The sequence below is a fragment of the Notolabrus celidotus genome, chromosome 10 (assembly GCF_009762535.1).
Source record: "Notolabrus celidotus isolate fNotCel1 chromosome 10, fNotCel1.pri, whole genome shotgun sequence".
In the NCBI taxonomy this organism is placed as follows: Eukaryota; Metazoa; Chordata; class Actinopteri; order Labriformes; family Labridae; genus Notolabrus; species Notolabrus celidotus.
The window spans coordinates 13,537,279-13,556,497 of NC_048281.1; the positions used below are offsets into that span (position 1 = coordinate 13,537,279).

The window sequence follows — 19,219 nt, forward strand, 5'->3', positions numbered from 1 at the left end:
TAATACTCAAGTAAAGTAAAGATACTCAAAAAATGTACTTCAGTGCTGTACTCAAGTAAATTTACTTTGTTACTGTCCACCACTGTGGTAACTGGCAAGCAAGTCAAAATTTGATCCAACATTTTTCTGAGATGTCTTTTTTTTGAAAATTTTCTTTAAAAACAAATGCTTTAACTTTGCAGTTTTAGTTGACTTGCTGTTAGCATTCTTTTGAACAACAGTGCAGGACACTTTGCTTAAGTGGCCTTCTATAATCCTTAATGTAATCATAATTTAATCATCTTCCTCATCCTCCTCATCATGTTTATGCTAATTCATTTCTCTTTCCTAAAGGGGGGGACTTTGTTCTCACGAATGTAACCTCCAGATAAAGTGATGCGTTGAGTGACCAGTGAAACTTCTTGATGAGGACCAGGAGGAGGGGTTGAGAAGGCTCCGTCCTCCCATCAGTAATCCCCCTCTGCGATGACGTCACACGGGCTGTTTCCAAAGGGACGCGGCGTTGCGTGAGCAGCCAGGCGGCCAGTGTGTGTGTGCATCCCAGGACGCAGCATCAGTGTAGCCGGGGCTCAACTTCTAGCTGATCGAGGAACTTCGGAGGCTTTGGGAAACTTACAACAATGGGTGAGTTAGACTGAAAAATGTATCCAGTAAAACCTGGAAGACTGATGTAAACATTTACGTGATGACAGCACGCCTTCAACACTTTGTTATTGTCGCGTTAACTTTCGGGGCGCACCGGTTGTTTGGACGCAAAGTAAGCGTAAAGTACATTTTTAGCTCTTGTTGCAGAAGCAGAGCTGTTTACCTGACCCGGATCTACGAGAATCGGCATTAGAGCAGCCTGCTGAAGAAAGCGATTAGAGAGATTAAGTCTATGAGGATTCCTGCAGTCACTCTGTGTGAGTGTGCGGAGGTGTTAAGAGGAGATCAACTAGTGCCTCTCTACTGTCTCTCATATCTCTATTTTCAGAGCTGTACCTTTGTTATTTAAGTATCCAACTTGTCATTATCAGTCCCCATTAATCATCAGAGATTGAGTTGTCATACAGCTGGGTGAAAGGTTGTTTTCCCTGATTGGGGGAATGACTAAAAGTTACTGGAATAATCACTAACGAGCAGCACATTGCATTAGTCATGTTCTCCATATTTGAAACCTGCATACTGTGCTGTGTACCAGAGCTTGTAATTGTCATGTGATGGGTTAGAGCTGAGTCCGTCCCATGTTTAAATCAGTCCCAAGTGTTGGCCATCTGTGCTCCAAAACCAAAGGGGGGTGGGACTCGCTCATGCCATGAATGTTTGGCAACTTTTAAGACTTTGAAACTATGATAAACAGAGAAGCAGATGGGATGATGCACACTCAGATTATCTTGCTCTCACCCTTATATGGACTTGATATTGAACCCTAAAATGAATCCAGTAGTCACTTTTTGTGTGTGCTGGTTTTGTGCTGCATTTCTTCAGTTGTGTTGTTTGGGATGGTGCAGCTGAGGCCAGGGAGGAACACTGTGTGCGAATGTGTATCAATGCTCATTAATTCGCTCGCACAGAGGCGTCTTTGTGCTCCTAATTTGGAGCTGCTCCTTTGTGCGACTTCAGTGGCTCTTAATGTAGAGAGAGGAGTTCACTGAATTGTACGTTTCGGGGCAGATACCCTGTGAACCCATTCCCCACAGACCCTCATTCACTGCATCATAGAGGATATTAGTCTGCATGGCATTTCAACAAGTGCATTGTTCACTCCCCAAAGCTCCTATTTGATAATCAAAGATACTCTATTGCCCTTTTTGTGGACTTTCTGGGTCCCCTTATTGGGCTGTGAAAAAAATGATGAGCTGTGTTCACAAAGCCACACGTAAACAGGATGTCTTGTGGTGGTAGCTGCAATGTGAAAATGTCACATAGAGGTTGTAGAACTTACATCTGATCAGATTTTACAGTGACCTCCACCTCTGCATGTTTTTCACAAAGATCCTGCTCTGTTGTTGTGCTGTTGAACGCTTTCACAGTGCGTTGGCCTCTGTGACTGATGTAGGAGGAAAACTTGGCTTGAGCTGAGGCGACAGCAACTCATTTTCTACAAATATCTTACTCGGTTCTTGGTGTTAGTCTTGTAACAATTACCCAATTACCCAAGGGTCTTTTTGATAACCAAACACAAAAGAGAAAACTGCAGTTTCTGTTCTATGTAGATATTAAAACACTGAGCCAAACATCTGAAGGGAAAATGTTGGCTTAGAGCTCCAGCTGTTTTTTTCTTGCATGTGAAGATTATTTTAGCGAGATAAGTAAGACATGCTGCACACGAAGTGTAATAATCGCTCATGCAGATTGTCGCCCTCAAGCTACAGAGGAATCTGTCAAACATTAGCTAACTTCATTCTGTTTTTTTGCTCAATTTGCTGGCAGTGCTTTAAGAAACATGTGGAAAAACAGTTAATGAAGCTCCAAGTCTGATACAGTCTGGAAAATCAACCATCCTTTCAATGTTTTTACAGACACAATTAAATTATGTGCTTAGCACTATAAAAAAATACTGTCCCATGACAGGAGACTCAGCTAATCAGATGAAGCAAATTACGGACAAAACTGTGAAACAGTGTCTGTTGTTCTTCTTAGAGCCCGGTCCTGATCGCGGAGAAAGAAACAGGGAAAAAAGAGAGGAAAGATTTCTTTTCCTCATGGAAACTCATGAACCCTGTAGTCTGAGTGTGTTGTGTTCAGCGTGGTGGTCTTCTGCAGAAGGCAATCAAGGCTGGATGCAAACCAGATCCACATGTTACATCAGCTGTGTCACCGTTTTTGAGTAATTCTTGAAGAGTTAGTCACAGATGACAGTTTGTCCTTAATTAAAGGTCTTTCTGACTAAACCAGGTGTCAAATGTTTAGAGCCTCTTGATTATACTGTAAGCTTTTATGATAAACTCATCTGATGGATTCTGTCCTCCAGGAATCCAAGTTGGACTTCGTCCCTCATAATGATTTTTACATGTGTGCCTGTGAAACGTCCAAGAGATGTTAACTCTTTTGTGCACTTCATTCCACTTTTATCTGAACTAGGATGTGTGGAAAGTGTCTGATTATTTCTCTCACACATCAGCAGGGATCACTATCACACATATATGTTTTGGAGTGTGTGTGCTGTGACCCCACATCCTGAGTGCGAGAGAAGGAAAGACCCCTGACTGCTGATGCTGTGCCAGCGGATGTGTTTTTACGCTCACGGAATCAACAACTTGTCAACTAATGCCAGAGATATAACAGAGAGCATGACAATTTTTTCCCCCTGCTTTTCGTTGACTCATGGCGATGTTATCCTCAAGAGGCAAGAGCTGTGGGTCATGTGCAAGCCGCTGTGCCCAAGAGGGGTTGAGAAAAACACAGGAATGTGAGAATGAGTCACCAAAGGGATGATCTGGGGGGAGACATTTCTGTTTGTTCCAATCGAAGCTTGTTAACACCATAAAGATGTCTCCCTTGAATTCCCCAACTCTTAAAATGTGGTTCAATCCAAGTGAAGTAAGTGCTAACCTTTGAGAACAGATCCCACATTTTTATGTCACCATCAATAACTCCCAGATTGCTTTTCGTCTTTTGGATTGCGATCATTAATTGCACTGAATATCCCTCCATAATGAGGTAGCTGCTGTCAGAGTTACATGATTTCTGGGCTTCTTTCCATCTGGCAGGAGATATGACCGAGCATCTTTCGTAATTAAGCAGTAGATGAGGCCCTTAGAGAACTTTTTTGCCACCGAGCAGCGTGGAGAAAATAGACCCCCTTTTTGTCCAATCAAGACTTCATTTAGATCCTGCTCCGCTTCCTGCTCTATTTCGTTTTCTCATTTCTCCTTTCCTCTCTCATCCTCACTTTTTTTTCTTCTTCCTTTTTGTCTCTCTTTAGCTCTGCAGGTCTGCCAGAGCACTCATGTTAATTTGTTCAGCTTAATAACTCCTCAGACAACAAAGCAGTCCATTGAGTATTGTGACTTGAAATGATAGGAATAGAAGTTCCTGAGCGGGGGTGCTTGTTCAAGCATGCGTCTTGGCCGTCACTTTTGACTAAAAAGCCCATTCACAGTCAAACAAGAAGGGATGCAAGTGTGTGTATGTGTGTGGTATGACATTTAAATGTCTGAAAATACCCTATATGTAAAAGAACACAGGCTTTTCAGAAATGCACAGGAAGCCCACCATGTCAATGATACAATCTGGCCTTTATCGTTTCTGCAGGACTTCAGAAAAACACCCACCACTTTCAAGGTTAAACTGCCAAATTCATGCATAATAAGCTGTACTTTTTCAGTTTTACAATATGTTGGCATGCATGCGCAGAGGGCATATTTGCCATCTGTAACAGTGTTTTGTTCACAGTCAGAGGATTGTTCCAGAAGGCCTGTGGGAAATAAAAGGTTGGGGAAAGCAACATGCTCTCACTCATTCAACAGGCATTCAGCCCCACTGCAGGATTTTCTGCTATCTACTGTAAACTACTGTATGACCCCTTTGCTACAGCACCAAAAGCACGGCACATGAGCGGGGAACATTGATTAGATAGTCAATACTGTTTCCCAGAGTGACCTATTTACTCTCTTTGGTAGGCCAGTAAATAGATCACAATGCAGTCACTAAAAAGTTTGGGCGTGCTGACCGTGGCAGAAAGGTCTCTGGTGGTTCATAACTCTACTCTTTGATGGACAGTATCTTAGAAGTGGGTGCGTTGATCGATAACTTGGAGTGTATAAAAGGAAGGATGGCATCACAGCACCCCAAAAGCGAAGCTAAGAGATTTAGGGCTCTCCCTGCTGACTGCCTGCAGTATAGATCACACAGCCTGCCTCCTCCACGTTAACAGATGGGATATAGGTCTAACTTTAGATCAAAATACATATCCACATTTTCTCACACATGGTTTCTGTCATCATGACTAGTTATCACCATGCTTTTGTTTTGATAAGTTATTTTATAAAACAGGGTTTAACAGGAAAAAATGGGTAAAGCACATACTGAAGCCATATTAAGACACTGTAGTCATTTGTCAAAGATAAGTCTGTTGTTTCATTTACAAACAAAAAAAAAAGAAATTTCCCCTCCGACAAAAAACATTGGGTTGCTTCAATGCAGATATGTTTTTGGACAAACCCCCTAACAGGATACCTGTAAGATTCAGATAAAGTTGGATGATGGTCGAACAGCATCTGAAATCCATGCTTCCCTCTCTATTTTTTCAAAAGTATCAATAAGCCACCCACCTTCAAGTAGTTAGTTGTGTTTTTTTAATCATCCAAGATGTTTGCATTTTATTCTTCATTTCAGACAACTTTCTCTGTTGAGTTCAACATCATTATCTTTAAGGAAACACTACAATTCCACAATGTGAGCCAATATTCCCATTTAAGTCACTATAACATCTCACTGCTCTGTATGATGACAAGCTTTTCTCCTGAACATCAGGTGTGTCAGTTAGAAGGCTATTGTCTCCAATTTTCAGGTGACACATCATACAAATTATTTTGTTTTGGGTAGCTAAAGACTCATTTTTGATTTTTTAATTTGACTTTAGGATTAAGAACTGTGCCCTAAATCACTGAATCTGAAAGCACTTCAGAATGGGATGAGTCACAGGCCATAATGCAATTCAATGCGTTTTCATATTTATACGATAAGATAAGGTACGAGACGAGACGATATGATACGATACGGTAGGAAATGATATGATAGAGTACGATACGATAGGGTACGATACGATACGATTCCACAGAGTATGATACGATACGATAAGTACTATAGGGTACGATAAGAAACAATATGATACAAAGTTTATAACGCATACAATTTTTGCTGCCTCCCCAGTAGTACTTCTAAATACAAACAATAAAAACAAACAACCATCCACATGCACACAGAGAAGCAAAAAGTGTCTTATTGCTCGTTTCCACCAAGTGGTCTGGAATGGATCAGTACAGTTTGGTACGGGTCGGATCGGTAACGTTTGCATTTCCACAGCCAACCGTGCCCTACTTGGTAGGCGGCGTGTTAGTCGGATGCCATTAGCTGCGTCAGCTACGTAATAGCGTGACGTCACGGCGGTGCGACACAGTGTATTCCGCTAATAAATGCAACGAAGAAGAAAAACGCGATTCCGAGGAAAGTCTGCACCTCCGCGGTCGACCATGGAACGCTGTTTCTTGATGCCGATTTCCAAACAAATAAAGTTATCTTCCCGGAGTCCACTGGAGATTTAAACATGGCAGGGTTATGTGTTGTTCTTTATTACAGCTGTCACACGGGAAGTGACTATTCTTTCGACCAACCAACGGACTGCAGTGTCTCTCTCCACCTTCTTGGGCTGCCTGGCACCCCAACAGAAGGGTACCAAAAAGTGGGACAGTACGGCTCGGTAATTTGGGGACCTGTCCTGGTTTTAGTCAATGGAAATGTCACAAAATGCGTGCCGTACCGAGACGAACCGAACTGAACCGAACCGCTTGGTGGAAACGTGGCTATAGTCATAGGTCATATGGGCACCTGACTATAGTTTAGACCGGTTTGATCAACGGGTGTCTTAGTCTATTGTTGTTGGTTAAACAATCGATGCTTGCCCCCTGAATGCCTGACCTTCCCCTCAAGCTCTGTTTCTTACATCAAACTTCATCTTTGCCTTGATTGACCGGCAAGTAGAGGAACCTAAATTCAGGCGTCTGAATCTTTATTCAGAAACCTACTTAATTGTTTGTAGCTGCATTGATATTTCCACGCTCTGTAATCAGAGTCCAGTGGGCGTGTCAAGTTTGTTGGGACGTAATGAACAAGTGCAAGTTTTGTGTCCAAGTCTCAAAAACCCTCAATGAAAGGAACTGTCTAGAAGTTTGACATGACCACAGTTCAGATGTGAGAGTTTTTAGGTTAAAATGAGAATCAATTAATAGCACCCCCAGCTAATTTCCTTCTTAAGATCATGTGTGAGGAGTGAGAGCAGAATGCATTAGTCTGCCTTTCAACGGTGGGAGCCTGCAGGATTGAGCTGTTGGCTGGGTGCCCGCTGAGTGTATTCAACCCTCCACAGATAGCTCTTTGTCCTCACAGCTGCTAAACAACCGTAAGACAAAAGCATCTGGGGTACCCCTGCACACCAGTGAGAAATGTTCACCATATGAAGAGCCCTGCCAGACAGCCTGAGACCATTTGGATGCAGCCAAATGCTACGCTTGGGATGAATTAAGCAGGAATATAATGAATAGCCATGTATGACTTTTTCTTTGCCTTTAGGCTCAGGATTATGAGAAAAATCCAACTTTTGTCACAAAAACAAATCTCAAGAGGACTTTTTTCTTCACTGCGTGTTGTTTTGCTTTTTCAAGATGTTTCAGGAAACGCACATGACTCCTCTAGGCTCATGATGTCGTGATGTGGCACTGCATGTGACACAGTGGAATCAGAGCTAGAGGCCACTGGACACAAACTCTCTCTCTTTCTCTCACACCAGAGATTCATTTTCCTGCTCAAGAAAAAAGGTTTTCAAGTGAGAGTTTTCATTGTCTGCTTATTATCCTCCAGAGAAAGGCTCCATCGGCAGGAAGAGGCACTTGTGCCAAGCAGATGAAAATCTGCATAGCTGCGCTTTAATAAAGCGACAGCTGCAGGAAACCCAATAGCTGAGGGAGGTGTTTTTTTGGGAGACTATTTGCTTCACTGACAGACTTATTGAGGTTTTGAGAAGATGGATTTTACTTTTACTAAATTGTTGGAAAAAAGAAACTCTGTGCCCTCGCAACAGAGCTGTTTTCTTATTTTTGATGTCTTTACCATTCACACATGTTTGAAGGCCTCTGGGTCAACCATTTGTAGGTTTCCCTCAGAGGAAAAAGAGAAAATACCAGCTTCCAGCAGCTTCATGGGAGAGGAAATCCCAGATGTTCTGTCTGAAAAACACGTTGACCCCATAACCACACACAGACTGAAGCAGAGATCAGTTAGCAGTGTTAATATCGCTGCTACACCACTGAGAGGTCTCACAAGTCATCTTAGCTTTTGACCCTTGCTCTATGGGAAAACAATACTGTAACAATAGAGACTACAGCTGTAAATGGAAAAGAAACGTTGTGAAGGAATGTACAGTGCAGAGTGTGAAGGCTTGTGGATGTGTGACCTAATGGATTATACATTTGTTGACGCAGACTTGCAACGCTCATTTCTATTCATGAGGACAAAATAACAGCAACATGTGTCCACCAATGGTGATTTATGACCTCAATTTTCAGAGCTCTGGCACTTTGTGGCATTAAGTTCATTTGTATAACATGGCTTTCTAACATATTACCCAGCTCTGTTAAATACTTGATACCTGATTGGTCAGCTTTACGTAGGTGTTTGCTCACCCTGTCAGGGTTCTAATTTACACAACCACCTGTTCACTATACATTATCCCTTACTTAATTTACTCCATATGCTTAATATTTGCTCAAGGAAACTTTACATAAGCTGTACACCTGGAAGTTGTACTGTCTAATAAATGCCACGACTAGTTTCTCCTCTGTGATTGTTGCTGATGAAGTTGATAACAGAGGTCCCGCCTCCTATTGATTTAGAGTGGTTGGTAAGGGGGAAGGGACATTGACGAGTGCTACGATGTTCCAAAAGTTGAACTGCTTTCAACTGTGACATAAAACTCCTGACGCTGAACTGTGACCCTGACTTTATGAAGACATGCAAAGGGTTTGTAATTAGCTTCCATGGCATGAATTGGTCCAAACAGTTAGGCAGAGAAATAGAGTCAAAAATAAGCACACTCTTAGCCCTGAGCAGTGATTTTATGTGAGTTGTGTAAACAGTTTGCATCACGTATTCCCATCTATGCAAACATGCGCGCCATTTGATCGATGGTGTGTGCACAAACTACATTCCTGACCATGTAAATGTTTAGACACTCATAATGATCAAGTGACGGCATCACCTCCGATGGTGCCATAAATGGGCTCTGCTTTGTGCACTCGATGCTCCATAATGTCCAAGTTGATGGACAAAATGTCATCACTGTGTGTGCTGTTAGAAAACTGTCCATCAGTGCTTAAAGCAATAAAGTAATGGATTGACCCACTCTGGCAGAGGTCAGCCAGGGTAGAGTATACACCAAATGCTCAAGAGATTAGCTTCTCTCTAAGTGAACTGTGTTTGCCACTTATGGTTTAGCACTTAGTCTTCGCGTTTTCTTCTTTAATGTGAGGAAAAACACATCTGCAGGGGAGGAGGTGTCAGGTTCAGGTTCTTTCAGGCGGTCTGTTTTTTCCAGGATCCAGTGGCTTTGAGACAGGAGAGAGGAAACTTGAGGAACAATGGCATTAAAGTGATCCCAGTCTCCTCCTCTGTTGTCATAGTGCTGTCGATGAATCCTGACACGGTGGGATCTGACTGGCTGGAGCTAAGAGAAGAGTGTTTCTACTCCTTCTAATGAGGGGTGAGCCTGGAGGGGGGTTTGAAAAGGGTAAAGTCTTGGGGTCAGGGGTGAGAGGTTGGTTGCATGAAGAGGAGGAGGGAGGACAATAGAAGTGACTGGACGACGCAGAGAAAGAAACCCCAGCAGCTGGGGGAGACAGAGTGGAGGGTGGGGGGGGGGGCTGTTCTTCGTGGGAAGCAACCCCAAGATTAGCTGGAGAGTCTCGTCTGAGGTCTCCATGTCTGTGGTTCATTATGCCTCTATTGTTCCCATGCCTATGCACTGTGCAACAAGTCCTCCAACCTGGTCTCTTTAGCCAATTTAGCATGGCATAGTTGGACTTGCTTCAGCATTTGCACCTATACTTCTCAAACTATACTATATGTTTAATGCTATCAACACTATAAATAACTTGATGTGCCTTCCAGACCATTTCTAGGTAATGACATATGATAACAAACAAACTACTTTGATAATTTAAAGTATGAAATAAAGCTCAGAAGGCCAATAGTCAAAATGCTCAAAGGCGTTGTATTTCAAAGGCTATTAACACCACCAAGGGAAGATCTTGTAGGATTTATTTGTGGCCTGACTGCAGTAATCAGCCATTATATGTTTTCTACTGGCTTTAAGAGCTGCTCAGCTTTAAAATGACTTTAGGGTAATGGCAGTTTGCTTTTAATGTGAACAGGAAGGAGGTAGATATGCTTACAGATAGCAGATTGAATCAGATAAGAAGGACATCAACACTGTAGGAGGCCTTGATGACATTTATATGATGCAGTGCTAATGCTGCCTCTTGGTATTTTGTTAACAATGGATCTCATGACTGTTTGTACGTGACTGACGAATCCACAGAAAATTAACTTTTGATTTGCAGTTCCACTTTGTAATGTCTTTCAGTTCATCTTCCTGGTGTTCCTAACGTTCACAGAGAAAAAAATCTAAGAGAGAGTTAGTCTTAAGCTCGTGACCACAGCGGAACTTTTAGTCACTGAAGAGACCATTTTACCCTTCAGAGTTTCTGGAGACAAAAACTGAGCAATAAGTAAAATGAACTCTTGGCCTGCATTGACCAAGATGGAAAAAGGTGATACATTGATCAGCCATAACATTATGACCATTGACAGCTGAAGTGAATAACAATGGTTATCTCCTTACAATTGCACCAGTCAATGGATGGTATTGTGTGAGCAGGTCTTTGAAGTTGGAAGCAGGAAACATGGATGAATGTAAGGACGTGAGCGACTTTGACAAAGGCCAAATGTGATTGCTAGCCAATTGTGTCAGAACATCTCCCAGACTGCAGCTCTTGTGGGGTGTTTCCAGTCTGCCGTGTTGAGTACCTATACCTAAAGTTGTCCAAGGAATGAAAACAAGTGAACCTTACATCAGGGTCATGGGCAGCCAAAGCTCACTGATGTGTGTGCGGAGGGAAGGCGAGCCCATGTGGTGTGATCCAACAGAAAAGCCACTGGAGCTCAAACCACTGAAAAAGAAAGGCAAAAGCCCTAAAGATTGAACTGAATCATAGAGCATTGGAAGGAGGTGGTCTGGAGGAACACCACAGTGTTGTCTTGGTCTCCAAATTCCCTAGATCTCAATCCAATCAGCATCTGTGGGATGTGCTGGACAACCAAGTTTGATCCATGGAGGCCCCACCTCACAGCTTCCAGGGTTTAAAGGATCTGCTGCTAACGCCTTGGTGCCAGATATCACAGCACACCTTCCAGAGGTTTAGTGAAGTACATGTTTCATCAGGTCAGGGCTGTTTTGGCCCCAAACCGTGGAGAGGAAGACCTACACACTGTTAGAAAGGGGGTCAAAATGTTAGTAGTGTGTTTTCAGATTCTTGCTACAGATTCTGCTAGGTGGAGAAAAAATGAGTTATGGTGGGTTCAAAAGTGAAGGTCATAGAGGGGCATGCCAATTAACAAAAGTACTGTCTCAAATCAGGTATATGTAGAAAATAACAATAAAACCCAGAATACAGGTTTTTTAAACATGAGGCCTCCAGATAAAAACTTTCCAACACTAACAATGTCCCCAGAGACTTTTCTAGTCCAGATAAACCCCATAACTCTATTTATTTTAGAACATAACTGTTTTTAAGCCCCTTACTTTTTTTCCTTGCTGGCCACTTTTCAAAGGTAGCTGCAGATTTCATTACCCTCCTCTTCTTGGCAGCTGATCCTGACAGTATGGATTGGAAAGACAGGAGGTCATTATGTAGCATTATTCTAACTGGATAATGGAGAGGTGTTTGCTTGCAGTACTTCTTGGCGTCTTCATTGGCTCCATAATGTTTGGAGTGGCAGACCACAAATACTGGCAAGACTGATCCAGACCAGAAGCATCATTAAAATATTAAGTGCGCAGTGGACGAAAAAAACAAATACTTACACAACAACGTTAGCTTTTCTCTGATATGGCTGAAGTTCATGGCCTTGTTTCTCTTCCTCTTTCTGTGTAACTCTCTTTCCACTTTCGTCCAGGTTTCTGTTTGGCATTCACTTCCTCTTTTGACTCCAGACTGGAAATTATGAAATTCTTAGACTTAAGGTTTTGATATCACATCAGGGTTTTTTTTTTTTTATCCAGCCAAGCCATGATGTTAGTTTCCAAGGTGCTGTAAGCGATGAGGCCTTGATAATATGAAGCATGTGTGGGTCTCACTCTCCTTGCAACCACAGTGGCTGCAGAGGTGCCAGAGAGTCAGAGCTGTCAAGTCATTTCTGGAGGAACAACACAGCCTGAGTGAGTGTTGCTCCATTTCCAGACTTGACACGATGGTAACACTAACATGCAATTAGAGAAGCGCTGAGTCAGATACCCTGGGTATTGTCTGGTCAAACCCTTGTAATTACACTCAAGAGAAGAACTCAAAATGGAACTTGTTCAATGGAAGAAGTGCCAACAGATTATAAATGGGTCTGCTAGAAAAGGCTGGGCTGTTCTGATTGAATAGCAGAGTTGAATTTCTTCTATCTGGCTGAACAAAGTGAAAGTATTCTTCGTGGAAACAATGTGTCGGTCCATGGGGTGAATACTCACACCTCAGAGTAAAATAGCAGTTTGTTTTTACGTTTTATTTTCTGGTCAGGTAATTGCAGGTTACATGGATGAGGTCTTTTGTTAAAAAATCCTCAAATAGACTCAGCCCTCTGTTTGGTGAGAGAGAACAATGTTCTGCGCACAACTTGAATGTAATGAGAGCTCAACCTCACCAGCATCTTGCAGGAAGTCATTCAAAGAAAAATGTTTGAATATAACTTCAAAATCATTATGTATCATTTAGGGATCGGCATTTCAAGCCAAAATGCTATTTGATGATTACTGGCATCCATTCTGCGATTATTCGGAATTGAGCAGGACGAGCTGCTGCGCGTATCAGGCACTGGCAGCGTCTGTCTCGACCTTTATGCCGGTGTTACAGCCATGCTCAGCCTCTGCGATTATTTCTGTTTCTGAATCTCACACCTGTCTCTAATGTTTTCTTCTTATTTTGCCATTTAATGCAGTTAGCATTCTTCTTCACCTGTTAATTAATGCAGCAAAAAGCTTTCAGACGCTCTATAGCCAACGTCTGGCAGGAATACCGTATTACGACCAGGCATTGGTGAAAACAATGATAATTACTTTTAAAATGAGATAATATTTGTTTTAACTCTTAGATTTTTAATAAGTGAACAACTATTCAAGGATTCAAAAATCATGTCTGTAAAAGTACAGAAGTTTGTGAAAAAGATGGATCTATAGTTATGTTTTCTGTGGGTGAAAGAGAGCAGTGGTGGTTGAGTAGAGATAAAGTAAAGAGACTGAGCACCACTAATGTGTTGCTCGAGGCAGGTGGTCGTCTAACATGAGTCTGGTTCTGCTCGAGGTTTCTGCCTGTTAAAAGGAAGTTTTTCCTCCTTCCTGTAACTAGCTAAATACTGCGAGGTGCAATGCTTATGGGGGATTAAGATGAGATAAGATTGAGTCCTGTCAGTAAGAGGGGACTAGATCGTATCCTGTCTTGATGTTGGGTCTTTGTTAATAATTTAACATAGAGTTCATTCTAGACCTGCTACGTTTGTAAAAGCGCTTGAGATAACGTTTGCTGTGATTTGGCAATATACAAATAAAGATCGATTGATTGAAAACAAAGTGGTGAAACATAAAATACTATGTAATTTATCACTCTGTGAAAACATGACTTTTTTCTAAACTACCTGTTTGGAGTGTGAAAATAAAAAAGCTGAAGACAACCAATTATGGTTGAGGAGTTCAATTTTTGTTGCTATAGTAGCTAAACGGGTATCGATCTTGTTTGATTAGTTCTTATATTGTATCTAAATTAAAAATCTGGTTTCGCAACAACCTTACTCTGCTACCCACTTGTCGTTGGCCACTGTAGCTTGGGGTGAGCTGCCACCGGAGAACATGCATTGTTGGTAATGTAGTTCCAAGGTTAAGCCTCAGTGATTCCTGATTTTTTTTCTCAATTGTCCCTAAACTGTTGAAGACTAATTCCAGACCTGTGCGCTGCTGTTGGCAGAGATAAAGACATCTGCTATAGAGGAAAAAACTGTAACACTTGTTTAAGTCAAGCATAAAAAAAGTAAAGCTTTTTTGATGCCAGAAAATAATTGACTGCCTTTCAACCTTTGATCCATAATAACACAGTTTATCCCAGTTTTCTCCTTTTCTCAGCTATGTAAACAACCAAGCTCGAGCAAAAGACACTTTTCTTAGTTTTAATCTCCCAACAGGGCCAAGCAGAAAGCACAAAGCTCATTATAAGACAGCCCATTGTGGTTTTCCCTCTTACTGTCCACATGTTTTTCTATAATGAATGAGGTCAGTTAGCATATTCATTTTTTCCACTGCAGGGAGTGCAGTTTTTCTTACGAAACAGAGCTCCATGGCTCATGTTGCTTGGATTGGTGTGCTGCAACATTACAAGGAAGTAATAGATGATCTCAGACGGACAGTTGAGACACATATAACTTTTATTCCCATATGTCATGTGCTTAGCTGTTGAGTGAGAATACAGTACAGGAAATACATACAGAATTTGCAATGCTTTTGTTTTACAGCAGAAAATAGGACAGCAAACAACCGAATGGATCCGTGTAATGGGTTTGTAGTGCCAATCAATGATTTGGCTTCAGTACAACCAACATGAAAGCAGAATAAACTAAGAAGATGTCCTGCATTCAAATCTGGGCCACCACTGCACATAAGAATGCTACTCACTGCCTGAAACAAATCGCCCTAACTGTGTTTACAAGAATCTCGGCCTCAAATGTTGTAATACGCCACCAATCACTGTCAGAAACAAGAGCGGGGAATGTTACAGCTCTTTCCATGAGAGCTGAAAAGTATCTACACGATCAGTTTGGCTTCCTTTTCTGTAGACTTTGGCACTCATAGTCCGTCATACCTCATACGGGCAACTCTACACACCCAGTTGGCTGCTGCTTCATGGTGTGGTAACTCTATTTTCCTCCTTCTTCTTCTTCTGTTCCAAAGTGGTGCTTGGGCCCAGGGAATAGACCTGCATCCCTGAGAACCTCAGTGCGAATCCATCAGGGTGCAGGTCTTTACGGGTGACTGAACACTGAGGAACATTCAGGGCCCCCAGTCTCACAGCGTGAAAGGTTGACCCACAATGAAGCCTCCTCCATTTGTATACGCTTCATCATCATTCAGATTGTGTCCTCAAGTAGGGGAGTGGCGCTGTCTCAACCCTGGAGTTTTAGCATGCAGCACTCGGGCTCTGCCTCCTGTGTTCACATGAATATTCCCACAGCCACTCAGCCTGCCACAGGGTTTCTAGGAAGCTTAGCTCAATCAGTAAGCCTGACAAGAGCTTTTCCACCTTGTTCTGGCACTACTTTATAGAAGATTTTGTCATGAAGTTGCATTCAAAGCTTCATTTATATAAAGTTATGACATTAATAATCAATCATATGACTACTTGCAATGCTACATTTCAACTTTTTTTTAGCTCACTGTCTATAACACAGTAAATGTATCATATTCTTATTTATCTACCCTAAATGAACCTTGTTTACAGCTGTTTGTTTGCTTTTTCTAGCATATGTCAAACACAGCTTATTAACTTCAAATGAAGTTAAATACTACACAAACTTCCTTTCACCTATTCACCAAAAACCACAGTAGTAACTCTGTGGAAATCCCACAAAATCTCTTGCAGTCAAACGTGGCATCAGAGTAAACAAACATGTTGTATGACAGGATGGTTGTGAAGCTAAAAGTTGCTAGCCACGTACCTACATCCATTGCGTTAGCGATTTGTGTTGACCTCTTTGTTAGTTTGATTGTGGTATGTTTTTTAGGACGGGTTGTGTAAACACAATTCAACAAGTGTGTTCTCCATTCCCGACCTCCATCTAACTTTATGCTTGGCGTTTACTTTTACATTTGCTGTGCTTTCTTCTTCAGCCAGCTAGTTTCCGAATTCAGCTCCTCAATCAATCAATCAAGCTTTATTGATATAGCACCTTTCATACAAATCAAATGCAAGCCAAAGTGCTTTACAGAGATTGAAAACGAGAAAGAAGCAGAAATGAAATGATGGCAAGACATATTGAAAAACAAAAATTTATTTTTAAATAGAGACCAATGCACACCGACAACAATAAAATACATAAAATAAAAAATAAAAAAATGTAATTAAAATAAGTAAAAACATCAAATTAATATTAAGAATATAAATAGTTAAAATTAATACATTAAAAAGGGTAAGAATAAGAGTTGAAAATAAAGTTAAGGCCAAAAATATCAATAAAACTGAGTAGATTAAATAAATAATTGAATTAATAAATAACAATAAAAAGGAAATAATTACAATTTAAAATAAATACAATCTTAAAGCAATATTTAAGTAAAAATTAAGTAATAAAATCGTAAAACCCTACATAAAAGCCAGACTGAATAAATACGTTTTTACTATTGTTTAAAAGTCTTAATAACTCCATCAGCTCCTCTAAGATCCTCCGTATTTTAGAAGCGTAGTGGCTGAAAGCAGTGTCACCAAATGTTTTTGTTCTGCTCTTAGGAACAGCTAAAAGACAACCCATGTGACAACCCATAGAGTGCATGCTCAGCTGTCCTCGGGATTCCCCCCGTACAACATGATATATGAGCCAAATTAATGTTTAGGATTATAAATCAGTGCGGCTGCAGCATTCCTCCGAGCAGATCAAGGAGAGTAACATACTTCACCTTTAACATACCTCGCACCAAGATCTGAAAAGATAAACTTATGAGCTATCAGAAAAACAATACTTAGCTGGTATTTGTCGGAAGGGGGGCATCAGACCCCAAAAATTCCCTGAATTTTTTTTGCTGTGTCTACGCGCTTTATGTCCCTAAAAGTAAATCGCAAAATGAGTTGCTGATGAATTAAACAGCCAGTAATTAGTCAGTGATGTCATTTTGTGTGTTTTCATGCTGTATGCAGATATAGCATTGTTTGCTGTGGAGTGAGACATCTTGCATCTTTAGTGTCTTTGCTGAGAGTCATGCATTCAAAACAACAACCAGGAAGCAACAGGTAACACAAAACAAATCAAAATAAATTACTGAGGAGTGAGACATCTGTCATCCGTATAATCTCTGCTGAGTATGTCACATACAAGCAGCATCTTCGAAGCAACAGGGACATTTAGCAGCTTTACTGCGCCGCATGGCCGTTGTACTGTAATCTGACACTTGTTGTTCTCACCACCAGTTGCAACACTTTGTCCACCAATCATCCTATGTGTAGGAATTTGGTGTTACTGGTCAACTTTAAAATTGCATTTATAAGCTGGTGTTTAGTAGAACTGGGGACATTTATAATATTTTTTCCAACAGGTCATATGTTTTCAATTTCCTTTTACATGTGTGCCACAAATAGAAACTTTTTAAACTTTTAAAAGGCTGCAGATGGAGTTTGGTCTGTTTTGATTTTGTTGTTCTCTGTATTTTGGATCCAACTCTGTGTGGTTACATGTGGTACATTATGTTTCCAATTCATTTCTTTTGGGACTTCTCTGGGGCTCCTTAGTACAATGAAAAATCACAAGCACAACTACCTCTAAACCAGCTGTAAGTCTCCATATAATAAGATTCAAACAGCCAGCACTTGGTCGTATGAGCTGTAGCTCCTCACATCACGAGGACGTCCTCTCTCCCGGTGTTTTCTGGGGCTGAGGATGGTGAAAAAGCTCGTAGATCAGCGCATCATTTGTTGTTGTGGGATCCCTGCTAAGTTCACTTCCCTGACCCCTGAGGCTCCCCTCCTCTGCTGATCCCCCTCCTCTCTGAGGTCTGGTATCCGTGAGAAGACCCCACTCCAGCACGGCCCCCCTCCTCACTGCTGAAAGGCCTTTCTCTCATTAGCATGCCCCTGGGGCTCCCCGGCCTGCTGTTGCCAAACAAACATAGCCAAGATCTTCCTAGCTGTCTCCATCGCTGTCTGTTTCTCTGGTCATCTTTTGCAGTACCTCATCTAGTACATCTCCCACCTTTCTTTCTTCCCTTAAATCTTCTTCCTCATCAGCTCTTTTAACCTTCTTTCTGCTTACATTCCTCTCTACGTCCCTCATTTTCATATGTTGCTTCCAGAGTTGTTTGTAAAACCCCCGAGCACGCTGCATCTCCTCGTTCAGGAAATGTCCCGTGTCTTTTTTATGTGAGTCAGAAGCCACCAGATGGGAGGAAGAGACGGCGGTCACAGGTTGCTAATGAATGCAGCAGAGGCAGAGGGCATATGGTGCGGATCAGAAGATGAAGGGCACACAGTCCCCCCTTTCTCAAACAGTGGTCCGGAGTGAAGTAGAGTAGATTTTTAACCACTCTGTCAACTGTAGCAAGGGTCCTTCACTCGTCCGTGTGCAAACCCCTCTTTGATTTAACAAACCTGTTCCCACAAAGCACCGCTATTCAGAGTTCTGCATCAGTTTTGGAGACTACTACTGCTGGGAATACTGAGTAGAGTTTGTTTTGTGAGGAGAACGTTTTCATTTGGATGGTACTGAATCCCAAAACATTGAAGCAGTCTGTCAATTTGTATTCATGGAGCCCCAAATCACAATGAAAGGTATCTGCAGGGCTAGATAGTACTCTTTGTTAATATTATTATTCACCCAACATTAATCCATCATGAGCAAGCACTTAGCAGCAGGGGCAAGAAAAACTTCCTTTAGAAACCTTGAGCAGAACCAAAGACAGATTATTGGAGTTGAGGATGAGCCAAGCGGCAACCTCCGGCTGTGAGAATTGAAGCCAATGAGAAAGTTTTTTAAAACTGCAGTTTTCTTGAGTGTCCGCTTGAGGCTGTCCCCGGAAGTACCGGAAACCACATACACACAAATTCAAAAAAGCCGATCTTTACATCAGAAATAAACATGTTTACAGCCTGGTACAAAAAAATTGAATTTAGTCTGAATAGCTCATTTCTCGTTTGACACACATTGTACGGAGGGTGATATTTTTTCATAATGAGAGGCACAGCTGACTTGATTGACAGGCTGTAGCTGTTGGCGAGGAGGCTCAAAGCCCGCTTCTTTACCTCACATTAGCTCGACAGCAGTTAGGTTGAGTTCAGCATTTCCAATGTGGCTCCCCCAAACGATTGGCTTCAAAACAGCGCTTCAGAAACAGATGGGTGACGTCACGATACTTGTAAATGTAAGAATCACTACCACAGAGGTATGTTTTGGTTAGCGTTGCTGGTGTGACGCTTCCAGCTAGCTAGGTCGTTTCTGCTCATGCCTTGGTTGCAAC

At 41.7% G+C, this 19,219-nt stretch overlaps 1 protein-coding gene across 4 annotated transcripts in view; it reads left to right on the forward strand.

The window, feature by feature from the left end:
* Positions 1-338: 338 nt before the first annotated feature.
* Positions 339-19,219, forward strand: part of gpm6bb (glycoprotein M6Bb) — a 37,079-nt gene continuing 18,198 nt past the window's right edge. For 2 of the 4 annotated variants that reach the window (XM_034693362.1, XM_034693364.1), the window contains exons 1-2: positions 462-624; positions 781-902. In XM_034693362.1, the coding sequence (XP_034549253.1) occupies positions 878-902 (25 nt within the window). In that variant the 5' untranslated portion in view covers positions 462-624; positions 781-877. Of the gene's footprint in view, positions 625-780; positions 903-19,219 lie in introns of all 4 variants that reach the window. The other 2 variants (XM_034693363.1, XM_034693365.1) reach the window with 2 other exon arrangements.